General features: G+C 44.1%; 1 protein-coding gene across 1 annotated transcript in view; it reads right to left on the bottom strand.

Annotated features, from left to right (window-relative positions):
- The window catches only part of LOC100077339 (ceruloplasmin), a 54,036-nt gene that overhangs the window by 9,204 nt on the left and 30,344 nt on the right, over positions 1-14,488 (bottom strand). Inside the window, 4 exon segments of the mRNA XM_039914040.1 lie at positions 1,266-1,405; positions 3,798-4,005; positions 7,281-7,387; positions 12,640-12,767. Coding sequence (XP_039769974.1) covers positions 1,266-1,405; positions 3,798-4,005; positions 7,281-7,387; positions 12,640-12,767 — 583 coding nt within the window.

Here is a 14,488-nt window from a genome sequence, read left to right as displayed (position 1 = left end):
CATTCGTTTTCTGTTTCTGGAGGATTTTTTAGGAGGAAGATCTGGTTAGCTTTTTTCAGATGACAGTCCAAAAGGAAAAGGATTTGAATCTTTACAGAAGAAAGCTTGTTCTGTGGATGCCTTTACTAGTGACTGCAACAGGTCAGATTTAGCTAGACTTCCTTGTTAGTCACGTGGTTGGTGGAGGGAAGTTATAGATTCTCTTTACCCAAGGTCTTTGAAAAACAGGGAAGCAGCTAGCCTAGTGGAAGGAGCACAGCCCTGGGAGGCAGAAAACCTGGATTCTAACTGCAGTTCCGCCACTTGCGTGCTAGATGACTATAGACAAGTCACTAAACTTCTCTGTGCTTCAGTTGCCTATCCATAAATTGGGGATTCAATTTCTGTTCTCCTTCCCCGTGAGGCTGTGAGCCCCATGTGGGACAGGAACTGTTTCTGACCTGATTGTCTTGCATCTATTCCAGTGCTTAATAATAATAATGTTGGTATTTGTTAAGCGCTTACTAGGTGCAGAGCACTGTTCTAAGTGCTGGGATATACAGAGTAATCAGGTTGTCCCACATGAGGCTCACAGTCTTAATCCCCATTTTACAGATGAGGTAACTGAGACACAGAGAAGTTAAGTGACTTGCCCACAGTCACACAGCTGCCAAGTGGTAGAGCTGGGATTCGAACCCATGACTTCTGACTCCCAAGCCCATGCTCTTTCCACTGAGCCACGCTGCTTCTCTAGACTACTTGGCACAGAGTAAGCGTCTAACAAATACCACTATTATTAAAACTGTTTATTCCACCTGACTTTTTTATGCCATTTGTTAAACACTCACTCTGTGCCAGGCAATGCACTAAGCCCCAAGGTAGATACAAGTTAATCAGGTTGGACACAGTCCCTCTCGATCATGGGGCTCACAATATTGATCCTTATTTTCCAGATGAGGTAACTGAGGCACAGAGAAGTGAAATGATGACTTGCCCAAGGTCACACAGTGGACACCTGGCAGAGGCGGAATTAGAACCCAGGTCCTTCTGACTCCCGGGCCCATTCCCTATCCACCAGGCCACCCTGCTTCTCTTGGATGGTGTAGACAGTCCAGATTAGAAGCTGAGTGGAGGCTGCGGAGGACCAGTTCAGCCCACGAGCCTGGGTATACGGTCATTTCGACTCAGTAAATCTTTCGATCTTAGACGCGCCTCCATATGATCTATAATTTCCCCACTGAATCCGCCCAGTCCAAGGAGAATGAAATCGTCAGTTGCCGATTTACCTCGTACTCGAAGCTGTGGCCGTGGAAATGTACCGTGTGCAGGTCCAATTCGCTGCCCATACCTATCAGGTACCAGTTCACTTTATCTCCAACATGGAGAACCAGGCCTTGGTTGTTTCCAAACATCCTTCCATTGATGGCTAGGAAAGGAATAGTCAGTTAAGGTTTTAATGACGAGATGAAAAAGAAGGCAACGAAGGTCTGCGGCTCCTTGAGGGAAGGGATCACGTCTCCTGACGCGTTCTATAAATCGCTCTCCCCAGTGTTTAGTTCAGTGCTTTGCACAAAGTAAGCATTTATTGAACTTGTTGAATTTATTGGCTGATTGACCAAAATATTTTCTTGAACTGTGAAGTCCCCCAGTTTGTCCCCAGGAGCCAGTTGGGGACTTTGTGGGAAGAGGGGGTTGCATTGACCATATTCTACCAGTAGAGGGCGATATAGTGCAACGCTGCTGTATTGCTTTAAATCATTTCCTAGAGCAGTTTTTCCAACCTTTTAAAAAACTGTTGCCTATGTTTAGGGAACTTTTTATATATATACATAATAAATAACAATAGCATAATAATAAACATACCCATATAAATATACCATATAAACATATAATATACTATATACACAATATATAATAATAATAATAATGTTGTTATTTGTTAAGCGCTTACTATGTGCAGAGCACTGTTCTAAGCGCTGGGGTAGATACAGGGTAGTCAGGTTGTCCCACGTGAGGCTCACAGTTAATCCCCATTTTACAGATGAGGTAACTGAGGCACAGAGAAGTGAAGTGACTTGCCCACAGTCACACAAATGACAAGCGGCAGAGCCGGGAGTCGAACCCATGACCTCCTACTCCGAAGCCCAGGCTCTTTCCACTGAGCCATGCTTAGGCATCATTATAATATAATATGATATAATATAATATAATACAATATATCTAAACTATATTATATACAAAATATATGAAATATATAGGATATATATCTGTGTATATATATTCGCATGTGTATATACATTTTATATACTTATATGATACATACACATACCAATATATACCAATATACCATATATACCAATATATACACATTTATCTAAACTATATTATATACAAAATATATGAAATATATATGATATATATCTGTGTATATATATTCGCATGTGTATATACATTTTATATACTTATATGATATATACACATACCAATATACCATATATACCATTGCCATTGTTCTTGTCTGTCCGTCTCCCCCGATTAGACTGTAAGCCCATCAAACGGCAGGGACTGTCTCTATCTGTTGCCGACTTGTTCATTCCAAGCGCTTAGTACAGTGCTCTGCACATAGTAAGTGCTCAATAAATACTATTGAATGAATGAATGAATATATACCAATATATACACATTTTATATACTTATATGATATATATGTGCATATCTGTTGCTGAATTGTACATTCCAAGCACTTAGTACAGTGCTCTGCACATAGTAAGCGCTCAATAAATACTATTGAATGAATGAGTAAATACCCCCACACACATATACCATATATATGTATTTTTTTTCAAGGATTCCATGAAAGTAGACAGATCAGACTTCCTCTCAAAAGTATCCCAGGATACGTGCACTGCTTCATTCAAAGTTGATGGACCTAACTCGTTCTTGTGCTATGCTTTTAGGTATCAGTTTAATTAAATTGGTGCCGTGGAATTAAGCTGCCATTTTGTATTCCACTGGGCATGTACAGCTAGGTTCCCAAGCTCGGATTTGTAACTCTGATCATGCCATGCAATTAAAGATATCAGTGCAGAAGGGTCCTCTAGACTGTAAGCTCGTGGGCAGTGTGTCTACCAACTCTGTTACCTTGTACTCTCCCAAACACATAATACAGTACTCTGCACACAGTAAGTACTCAGTCATACCACTGAAAGATTAACTGATTGATCCCAACTGAGCTGTCGGGAAATTTTGCCAGAGCAGCCGGAAATAGCTTTCCTTATCCTTTACCTCATTCAGGGGAGTACTGGGCTCAGAGCTAGATTTGGATTTTAACAAGGTTTGAATTTAAAATGCTAAGCACCGTGGCCTAGTTGAAAGAACATGGGCCTGGGAGTCAGAGCACCTGCATTCTGATCCTGGTTCTGCCACTTGTCTGCTGTGTGATCTTGGGCAAATCATTTTACTTTTCTGGTCCTTTGGGTCCCTCATCTGTAAAATGGGGATTCAATACCTATTCTCCCTCCTACTTAGACTGCGAGCCTCACTTGGGACTGGGTCTGTGTCCAAACTGATTATCTAGTACCTACCCCAAAGTTTAGTACAGCGCTTGACCCCCTGTAAGCTATTAACAAATACTATAATTTTTAGTAACTGCTTCTAAAACACATCTCTTATCCAATTCTTAAAAACACCTTAAAATAAGAAATGTTCATTAAAAGTTCAGCTGCATTGATAGTTAATATTGCCCCCAGGTTAACTTTGAAAATCAGAATAGCCACAGAAGGGTCTGGTTTGTAAAATCAGATTCTGGCTGACATTACCGTGCATTTTATTGCTCAGGACAAAATTTGGATCTTTTTTGTTCACTTTCTCTGGGTGATCTGAATAGGTCTTGATATTTTCATCAAAGTACCAGGACAGATTCTCATCAAAAATCAGAAAGAGAAGGACCAAATGTACTCTGTTCCTAAATTCCGAAGTGTACTTGCGGCAGACGATCAGAGAGCCTATTAATCCGCTGGCGAGATCCTGCAAACATAAATTCAGAGTTAACCGTGGGTTTGGTCTGCAGCAGTCTGGGGCACAAAATCTTCCCATATCAGCGACCCAGCCAAGATCTGGCCACAAGATAGGCCCAAATAGCAATTCACAGAGAAAAGATAACAGTTGCAAGCTCTACTCAGAAAACGTTCTCCTGCTGGATGAGCTCACTGAAGGGTGTTGCAACTGCCCACATAAGTGTCAAATGGGCATTCTAATTCATTCATCCATTCATTCATTCAATGTCTGGCTTCATCTGAGAGTAGTGTCCGATGCTCCCTTTTCAGAATCTCCTCGAACCGGGAAACATTTCTCTGGAAACAAATGCCATTTGGCCTGCTTTGCACAACTGTAAGGCAAGTCAAATGGGAAGCAGCATAACGTAGTGGATGAAATCATGGCCGAGGGAACCACAGAACCTGGGTTCTAATCTCAGTTCCTCCACTTGCTTGCTGTGAGACCTTGGGCAAGTCATTTAACTTCTCTGTGCCTCAGTTTCTTCAACTGCAAAGTAGGGATTCAGTACCCGGTCACCCTCATACTTGACTGTGAGCCCCCATGTGGGACAGGGACTGTATCTGATCTGATTAACTTGTATCTCCTCCAGCACTTAAAATGGGGCTTGACCCATGGCAGGTGCTAACAAATACCCTTAATGTCCCTGCTAGACTGTGAGCTCTCTGTGGGCAGAGAATGTGTCTGTTTACTGTTATAGTATACTCTCCCATTCACTTACTCTGCACAGAGTAAGTGCTTAATAAATACGATTGATTGACTGATCCCCATTTTACAGATGAGGAAATTGAGGCCCAGAGAAGTGAAGTGACTTGCCCAAGGTCCCACAGCAGACAAGTGGAGGAGCTGGGATTAGAACCCAGGTCCTTTCGATTCCCAGGTCCATGATCTATCCACTAGGCCATGCTGCTTCGCGCTTCTTTCTTACCAGGGTAACCTAAAATCCAGTTAGAGGCCTGAGACAGAAGGCTGATGGAGAGGCAGATACCTGTAGGCCCTGGAGCAGCATCCTCCACTCCACTTCTACTCTGGCTGCAGTAAAATCACCCCTTCAGAAGCACCATATTGCTGCCTTGCCCCCTTGCCTTGGGATTCACTGGGCAAAGTGAACCCCATCTGGGCGGACTCTCTGGCCCAGAGCAGATGGGCTCTTGGAGTGGAGGAAGGAGTCAAAGGAGGAGGATTTGAAAGTGGAGGAGAGGGTGGAAGGGAATTTGTGTTGTTTTAAGTGCTGGAGGAGATGCAAGCTAATCAGATCAGATACAGTCCCTATCCCACAGGGGGCTCACAGTCAAGTCTGAGGGCGAAAGGGTATTGAATCCCTACTTTGCTGTTGAAGAAACTGAGGCACAGAGAAGTTAAATGACTTGCCCAAGGTCTCATAGCAAGGGAGGGAATTTGGGAGTAGTTGAACTGTTGGAAAAACGATCTTGTCGCCCAACAGTTTTCAAGTACTGCATCATTTCTTGAGCTTTTAAGAGGTTCAGAGGGTTTTGTTTCATACATTCATTCATTCAATAGTATTTATTGAGCGCTTACTATGTGCAGAGCAATGTACTAAGCGCATGGAATTTACAAATCGGTAACAGATAGAGACAGTCCCTGCCCTTTGACGGACTTACAGTCTAATCGGGGGAGATGGACAGACAAGAACAATAGCAATAAATAGAATCAAGGGGATGAACATATTAAAACAATAGCAAATAAATAGAATCAAGGGGATGTACATCTCATTAACAAAATAAATAGGGTAATGAAAATATATACAGTTGAGCGGACGAGTACAGTCCTGTGGGGAAGGGAAGGGAGAGGAGGAGGAGCAGAGGGAAAGGGGGGAAAAGAGGGCTTAGCTGAGGAGAGGTGAAGGGGTGGTAGAGGGGGAGCAGAGGGAGCAGAGGGAAAAGGGGAGTCCAGTCTGGGAAGGTCTCTTGGAGGAGGTGAGCTCTAAGTATGGTTTTGAAGAGGGCAAGAGAATTAGTTTGGTGGAGGTGAGGAGGTAGGGCATTCCGGGACCGCGGGAGGACGTGGCCGGGGGGTCGACGGCGGGATAGGCGAGAACAGGGGATGGTGAGGAGGTGGGCGGCAGAGGAGCGGAGTGTGTGGGCTGGGCAGTAGAAAGAGAGAAGGGAGGAGAGGTAGGAGGGGGCAAGGGGATGGAGAGCCTTGAAGCCTAGAGTAAGAAGTTTTTGTTTTGTGCGGAGATCGATAGACAGCCACTGGAGGTTTTTAAAAAGGGGAGTGACATGCCCAGAGCGTTTCTGCAGGAAGATGAGCCGGGCAGTGGAGTGAAGTATAGACTGGAGCGAGGAGAGAGAGGAGGAAGGGAGAACAGAGAACAGGTTGACACAATAATCCAGCTGGGATATAACGAGAGCCCGTAACAGTAAGATAGCCGTTTGGGTGGAGAGGAAAGGGTGGATCTTGGCGATATTATAAAGGTGAGACCGGCAGGTCTCGGTGATGGATCTGATGTGGGGGCTGAACAAGAGAGTGGAGTCATAGATGATACCTAGGTTGCGGGCCTGAGAGACGGGAAGGATGGTCGTACCATCCACAGTGATAGGGAAGTCAGGAAGAGGACAGGGCTTGGGAGGGAAGATGAGGAGCTCAGTTTTGGTCATGTTGAGTTGTAGGTGGCGGGCAGACATCCAGGTAGAGACGTCCTGGAGGCAGGAGGAGATGCGAGCCTGAAGGGAGGGGGAGAGGACAGGGGAGGAGATGGAGATCTGTGTGTCATCTGCATAGAGATGACAGTTGAAGCCGTGAGAGCGGATGAGTTCGCCGAGGGAGTGAGTGTATATGGAGAACAGAAGAGGGCCAAGAAATGACCCTTGAGGAACCCCAACAGTTAGAGGATGGGAGGGGGAGGAGGAGCCCACAAAGGAGACCAAGAATGACCGGCCAGAGACATAAGAGAAGAACCAGGAGAGGACGAAGTCCGCGAAGCCAAGGTGAGATGAGGTGTGGAGGAGGGGATGGTCGACAGTGTCAGGCAGCTGAGAGGTTAAGGAGTATTAGGATAAGCTTTTGTTCGGTTAGAACACACTTCTCTTAGAGCCTATGGAATTGTGCTGAGCAACCCTGTGACTAACCCTTTGAAAGCCCAAATTTCGAGGCTCAACGCCGTGCCCGTGTTTTCAGGAGGAAGCTCACATGCAGCTGGACTCAGTCACAGACTGATCTCGCCTTCCTCTAATTGTTCATCTATTTCCGGAAGTGTCACGAAAATGGGAGAAGGAAGGATTTACCTTAACCGGATTCACTGTTGAAGAATAAACCCAAGGAATACAGTCACTATCTCCTGGCCCAGGACCAGATCTCTCTGGGATCTTCCAGATATAGGTCTGGATTTTACCTGAATTAGAAAAACACAGAGTTTAGGAAGGCTTAGAAGATCTGGAGAAACAGCGTAATGTAGTGGAAAGAGCTATCTTCTGTTTGATCTTAGACAAGACATTTAATTTCTCAGTTACCTCATCTGTAAAATGGGGATTAAGACTGTGAGCCACATATGGGACATGAACTATGTCCAACCTGATTATCTTGTATCAATCCCAGGGTTTAGTACAGTGCAGATATTACTAAAATAATAAAAATTAAAAAAAATTAATGGTATTATGTCCACCATTTCCCCAACACTGCACTCCCTTCAGTGCTGGAATGGAAATGGCCAGAGTGATACTCTCCAGGGTTTAGTTTGCTTATGGAAGATGTGGGCAAGGATCATGTTCATTCATTCAATCATATTTATTGAATGCTTACTGTGTGCAAAACACTGTACTAAGTGTTTGGGAATGTACAATTCAGCAAACGGTCACATTCCCTGCCCTAAATGGGTTTACAGTCTAAAGTTGGGGAGACAGACTTCAATGAAAATAATTAAAATGACAGATGCGTACATAAGTGCTGTGGGGCTGGGAGGGGGGGAAGAGAAAAGGGAGCAAGTCAGGGGAAGGGAAAGGGAGAAGAGGAAAAGTGGGGCTTAGTCTGGGAAGGCCTTTATCTACCAACTCTATTATACTGTACCCTCCCAAAAGCTTAGTACACACAGTACTTGACACACAGTAAATGCTCAGTAAATGTCATTGATGATGATGATGGTGGGAAGACTTCTAGACTGTAGGCTCACTGTGGGCAGGGAATAGCGTGTCTTAGTGGCAAGAGCCCAGGCTTGGGAGTCAGAGGTCATGGGTTCTAATTCTGGCTTCCCCACTTGTCCCCTGTGTGACTTTGGGCAAGTCACTTTACTTCTCTGTGCCTCAGTTCCCTCATCTGTAAAATGGGGATTAAGACTGTGAGCCCTACGTGGGACAAGCTGATTATCTTGTGTCTGCCCCAGTACTTAGAACAGTGCTTGGCACATAGCAAGCACTTTACAAATACCATCATTATTATTATTATTGTACTCTCCCAAGTACTTAGTACAGTGTTCTTCACACAATTAGTGCTCAATAAACTCAACTGAATAAATGAATGATGATAAGAATACCGTTTACTGACAGCCTACTACTACTACTACTAATGATGGTAATTTGTTAAGTACTTACTATGTGCCATGCACTGTTCTAAGCACTGGGGTAGATACAAGATAATCAGGTTGTCCCACATGGGGCTCACAATCTTAATCCCCATTTTACAGATGAGGGAACTGAGACACAGAGAAGTGAAGTGACTTGCCCAAAGTCCCACAGCTGACAAGTGGCAGAGCCGGGATTAGAACCAATGACCTCTGACTCCCAAGCCCGGGCTCTTTCCACTTAGTCTCGCTGCTTCTTTGAGCTACGCAAACCCTGCCCAGTAAGAGGATACACTCGAATGGCAGGGACAGGCATAAAAATATTTAGAAATAGACTCATCAAGTAAGCAATTAAATGTAGAATTGAAGAACCTATGTACAATCAATCAATGGTATTTATGGAACCCTTACTGTGTTCAAAGCAATGTATTAAGTGTTTAGAAGAGTACAGTATAGCAGAGTTGGTAGACATGTTCCCTACTCATGAGGAACTTGGGGCAAGCAGCTTGGCCTAGTGGATAAAGCACGGAACTGGGAGTCAGAAGGGCCTGGGTCCTAATCCCAGCTCTGCCACTTGTCTGCTGTGTGACCTGGGAAAGTCACTTCCCTTCTCTTTGCTTCTACTCTCTCGTCTGTGATTCGGGGATTAAAACTTTGAGCCCCTTGTGGGACTGGGATAAGGACTGTGTCCAGCCTAATCAGCTTGCATCTACCTCAGCTCCTAGAATAGGGTCTGACACTTAACAAGTACCATAGAAGCAAACAAACAAAAAGAGCTTACGTCCTAGAGGGGGAGAGAGACATTAAAATAAATTATGGATGTGTACGTAAGTGCTGTGAGGCTGAGGTGAATAAACGGTACAAATCCAAGTCCAAAGGTGATGCAGGGGGAAGAGGGAGTAGGGGAAATCAGAGCTTAATTAAGGCAGGCTTCTTGGAGGAGGTGTGATTTTACTAAGGTTTTGAAAGAGGGAAGGGTGATCATCAGCTGTGAGACTGTGGGCAAGTCACTTCACTTCTCTGGGCCTCAGTTCCCTCATCTATAAAATGGGGATTAAGTCTGTGAGCCTCACGTGGGACAACCTGATGACCCTGTATCTCCCCTAGCACTTAGATCAGTGCTCCACACATAGTAAGCGCTTAACAAATACCAACATTATTATTATTATCTGTTGGATATGAAAGGGAAGGGAGTTCCAGGCCAGGGAAAGGATGTGTTTGAGGGATCAGTGATGAGATAGATGAGATTGAGGTACAGTGAGTAGGTTGGTATTAAAGGAGCAGGCTGGGTTGCAAGAAGGTCAAGGGTGCTGGCGGTTGCTGGGCGGTTTGTATGACTCGGGGTGCTGGGAACCAATCGGGAAAGGCTTGTTGGAGAAGGAAGGATTTGAGGAAGGCATTAAAGGTTGGGAGACTTGCAGTCTGTCGGATTTGGGGAGGAAGGGATTCTAGGCTCGGGGGTTAGAGTGGGAATGGGGATGGAGAGAAAGGAACAGTTAGAAGGGTAGCTTGAGAGGAGTGACAAAAGCAAGCAGGGGAGGTGAAGGGAGTGGGTAAGCAGGGTGGTCTAGTGGAAAGAGCATGGGCCTGGGAGTCAGAAGTCCTGGGTTCTAATCCCAACTCTGCCAATTATTGCTTGCTGTGTGACCTTAGATGAGTCACTTCACTGTAAAATGGGGATTAAGACTGTCAGCCCCAGGAGGGACAGGGACTGTGTCCAATCTGATTAGCTTGTAGCCACCCCAGTGCTTAGAACAGTTCTTGACTCATAGTGAGCTCATAACAGGTACTATCACTATTACTATTATTCTCTGTGCCTCAATTTCCTCAATTTTCTCCCTTCTACTTAGACTACGAATCCCATGTGGGACAGGGACTTCATCCAACCTAATTAACATGTCCCCGTGCTAAGAACAGTGCTGGATACATAATAAACGATTAACAAATATCCTAAAAAAAGAGAACATACACGTAACATGGCGAGTTGATTGAAAGCCTTGAAGCTGAGTGTGAGGAACTGAATTTTTGCGTGATTGTTGGGACGTGGGAAGCCAGGGGTAGGGAGCTGTGTTCTGAGCGAAGCTATGAGAAGATGATCCATGCAGCAGGAGACACTGGAGGTGGAGAGAGCCTGGAGGCAGGGAGGCTGGTGCAAGAGTCTAGATGAAATATGACTAGATCCTGGATCCGAATGGTAGCCATTCCAGTGGAATGGAAGGGGTGGATTGGGACTATATAATGGAATAAGAACCAGCAGGATGTGGCAGTAGATTGAACCTACAGTTGGGAAAACAGAGGAATCCAGGATAATGCCAAATTTGTGGGCTTGTGGGACAGGGATGATGGAGGTATTATTGCCAGACTTGGGGAAGTGCAGAGGAAGAGGAGAATGTTTAGGAGGAAGTTGAGCAGTTCTATTTTAGTCATATTGAATCTGAGGTTCTGACCAGGAATCCAAAAGGACACAAGAAAAGATGAAGTCTGTCTGCTATTAGTGAACCTACTCTCACCTTAACAACGCTATGCTAGGTTGGACATGAGAGGAGAATGAGCAACAACAGAATAATAATAATAATAATAATCATTGAATTTGTTAAGTGCTTACTATGTGCCAGGCACTGTACTAAAGCAGTGGGGTCGTTACAAACAAATCAGTTTGTGCAAAGTCACTGTTCCCCATGGGGCCCACACTCTTAGCCCCCATTTTCCAGATGAGGAAACTGAAGCCCAGAGAAGTGAAGTTTCTTGCCCATGATCACACAGCAGACAAGTGGCAGAGCCAGTACCCAAACGCCTACTGAATGGAGAGCTGAAATGAGAAATCTGAAAACAAAGAGGGCAGAGGAAGCATTTTAAGAACATGGTAAAACAAAGCCTTAGACATGCCAGCTGAAAACTGGGAGTCAATTGCTGAGGACAGAATACCTGCATGGCACACTACCATCCAGAAAGGAATACCTCTCTTTGAGCTAAAACTTTCTATGGAAAGACAGACAAGGAGACAGAAGAGAAAAGATGGCCAGATGCTGCAAACATTAAGTGAAACAACACAATAAGGGACAACTATTTGTGTCCCTTTTCTGCCACACACAAACACTCCTCAGGGAGCTTCACCCCTGGTGGTATCTTCAAATCAAAGGATTATTTCTTTATACACCCACAAAATACTTGGCAAAGTCGTCAGGGTTTAGGGAGGAAAGTGAAAGGTGTGGGGGGGAGGTGAAGGGCTTCAGGAGAAACTCTATGAGGGTGAAACGTACACTTCTTGAGCTGAAAAGAGAGCTGAGTTAGAGCAAAACAGAGTGAATGTAATTCATCACTTAAAAAACTAAGAGGAACTCTGGTCTCTGTGACCAAAATAGAGGTATTGGCAGGGAGGCACAATAGTTTCAAGAGCTTTACATTTGCCCATCCTTTCCTCCAACCAGTTCTCAAGGTCCATTTCTTCGTTACCATCTCCCGTGTACACATCTCTCCTCTTCTGTCTTAGTCCTTTTCTCCCATCTCATCACCAAACCCACAATCCACTAATCTTTTAGGTGCCAACTTGAGTCAAGCCTCAGAGGAGCCTTCCCTGACCAAACAGATCCAGTGCCAAGCTGGCAAACTAATCTTAAATTGAGGTCTTCCTTTTGGACCCAGAGGCTGGAGGAGCTGGGAGGCAGCTTGACTTCTGAGTTAAGAGGAGAATGCCATTTTTGGCCAAGGTAAAGCTCTCTACTGCCAGCTTGAACTTCTCTAGACGATGCCACATGGGAATATTAGTGTTGGTATTGACGAATGCCAAATCCCACTGGGTTATTGCACTGATGCCAACAATACACCTCCTCTTTCCACTAAATTTCCTCCCCGTGTCACCTGAAGCTGAATACCTCCCATCATCTCTCTTCTAAGAGCCATCCACTCACTCCACCCAGCTATTCAAGAGCCGAGATATTACTCAAAATGAAACCTACTTTCTATTTACAGCTCTTAATCTCCATTCTGGATGGGCTCCTTTTGAGGTAACTTTTCTTGTGCAACCCTAATACTGGAGCATTTTCTCTGCCCATTAATCCACCCATTTTATTCCATTCCACTAAACCATTTACCTGGTTTTGTGGGAACCACAGTGTTATTGTCAGTCTTCACTCCATAGGCATGAATGGAATATGGTTGGGTGGCCAAGTTTTTGAAGACAATTTTCACTCTATCGTCAACTTTTGCAGAGATAAGGGGGACCTGGAGGGGAAGGAATAAAAAGAGGAGTTAACATTAGGATTGGGTTTCAGTGGTATCTTGCATTACCAAACCTTTCAAAGTTAAGGGGCAGAAATGATTGCACAAAGCAGAGGAGGAATTGTGAGAGAAGAACAGACAGGTCGAAAGTGAATGTAAAACACCAGGTCATTTTGCTCTCTTATAAAGATGGTTTTGGATTGCCGGAAGACTTTAGGGGCCTGAATTCATAAGGTGAACTCAGAAATACTACTGTTGAGTAGGGAATGTGTCTGTTATATTGTGATCTCCAAGTGCTTAGTACAGTGCTCTGCACATAGTTGTTTAGTAAATATTGACTGACTGACGTCGGCTGTTATAGAGAGCTGTAAAGTTGTTGGAGTTTTTTGTTTTTCTTATGAATCTTGTGCCTTCATCCTACTGCTTGGGCTTCCTTACCTTCCTGTAGATTGTGAATACCTGGAGCAGAGATCCCATGTAAATCTAAGCCGTGAATGATTGTGTTGTTCATGCCATTCTCCTGAGACCAGGAATATGTATACACATGATTCTAGTGGTGTTAGACCATTTCCATCTGTAATTTTTTTGAATGTCTCCCTCCTCCTCTAGTCTGTGAGCTCCTTATTGACAGGGATCATGTCTACCAACTGTACTGTATTATACTCTCCCAAAGTACTTAGTACAGTGTTCTGTGCACAGTAAGGACTCAGTAAATACTATTGATTGATTGATCTGCATGATTGAGAAACCGTTATTATAAAATTGTGTCTGGATCAGTTGTGGAAACTGCCTGGATCACCTACTCTTCACATCAATTGCAATACTGATCCAACTGCAAAATGCACCAAGCCATCCCCTTGATTCTGTTTATTGCTATTGTTTTTGTCTGTCTCCCCCGATTAGTCTGTAAGCCCGTCAAAAGGCAGGGACTGTCTCTATCTGTTACCGATTTGTACATTCCAAGTGCTTAGTACAGTGCTCTGCACATAGTAAGCACTCAATAAATACTATTGAATGAATGAATAAATGATGCAATTGCCTGTTTGATAAGGATTCTTTTTCCCCCTCAACATTTCCTTTCAAAACCTGGAAGGGTCTTAGTGTGCCAGATTGTCAAAAGTTCGATTTGGGGCAACTTCTGCTGAACCTACTCTATCTATTGAAATCATTTCCTTTCCTGGTCGCTGTGAAAATTCTGGGGGCAGTGGTAGCAGTGACTTGGGCTGATTTTTCCAAAATATGCAGATGACATTGCATGCTGGGAAACTGGAGACCAAGCAGGGTACACTTAGAACATTTTCACTGTTTACAGAGCCATTCTGGTGACAAAAGAGAAAAAAAACTGGAATAACTTTTTTTTTGGAGGGGTCAGTAGGATATTCTAATAGATCAGTGAATGGGAAAGTGAAAAACACCCGTTGACATCTTATCAATTCATTCATTCAATAGTATTTATTGAGCACTTACTATGTGCAGAGCACTGTATATACAATTCAGCAACAGATAGAGACAAACCCTGCCCAATGACGGGCTTACAGTCTAATCAGGGAGAACGACGGACAAAAACAAGACAACATATATCACGATAAATAGAATCAAGGGATGTACAGCTCATTAACAAAATAAATAGGGTAATAAAAATATATACAAATGAGCACAGTGCTGAGGGAGGGATGAGGAGCAGAGGGAAAAGGGGTTTAGCTGAGGGGAGGTGAAGCGGCG

Source organism: Ornithorhynchus anatinus, chromosome 1 (assembly GCF_004115215.2).
Source record: "Ornithorhynchus anatinus isolate Pmale09 chromosome 1, mOrnAna1.pri.v4, whole genome shotgun sequence".
NCBI lineage: Eukaryota > Metazoa > Chordata > Mammalia > Monotremata > Ornithorhynchidae > Ornithorhynchus > Ornithorhynchus anatinus.
The sequence above is the reverse complement of the archived record's forward strand: the minus strand, read 5'-3'. Positions and strand labels throughout refer to the sequence as shown.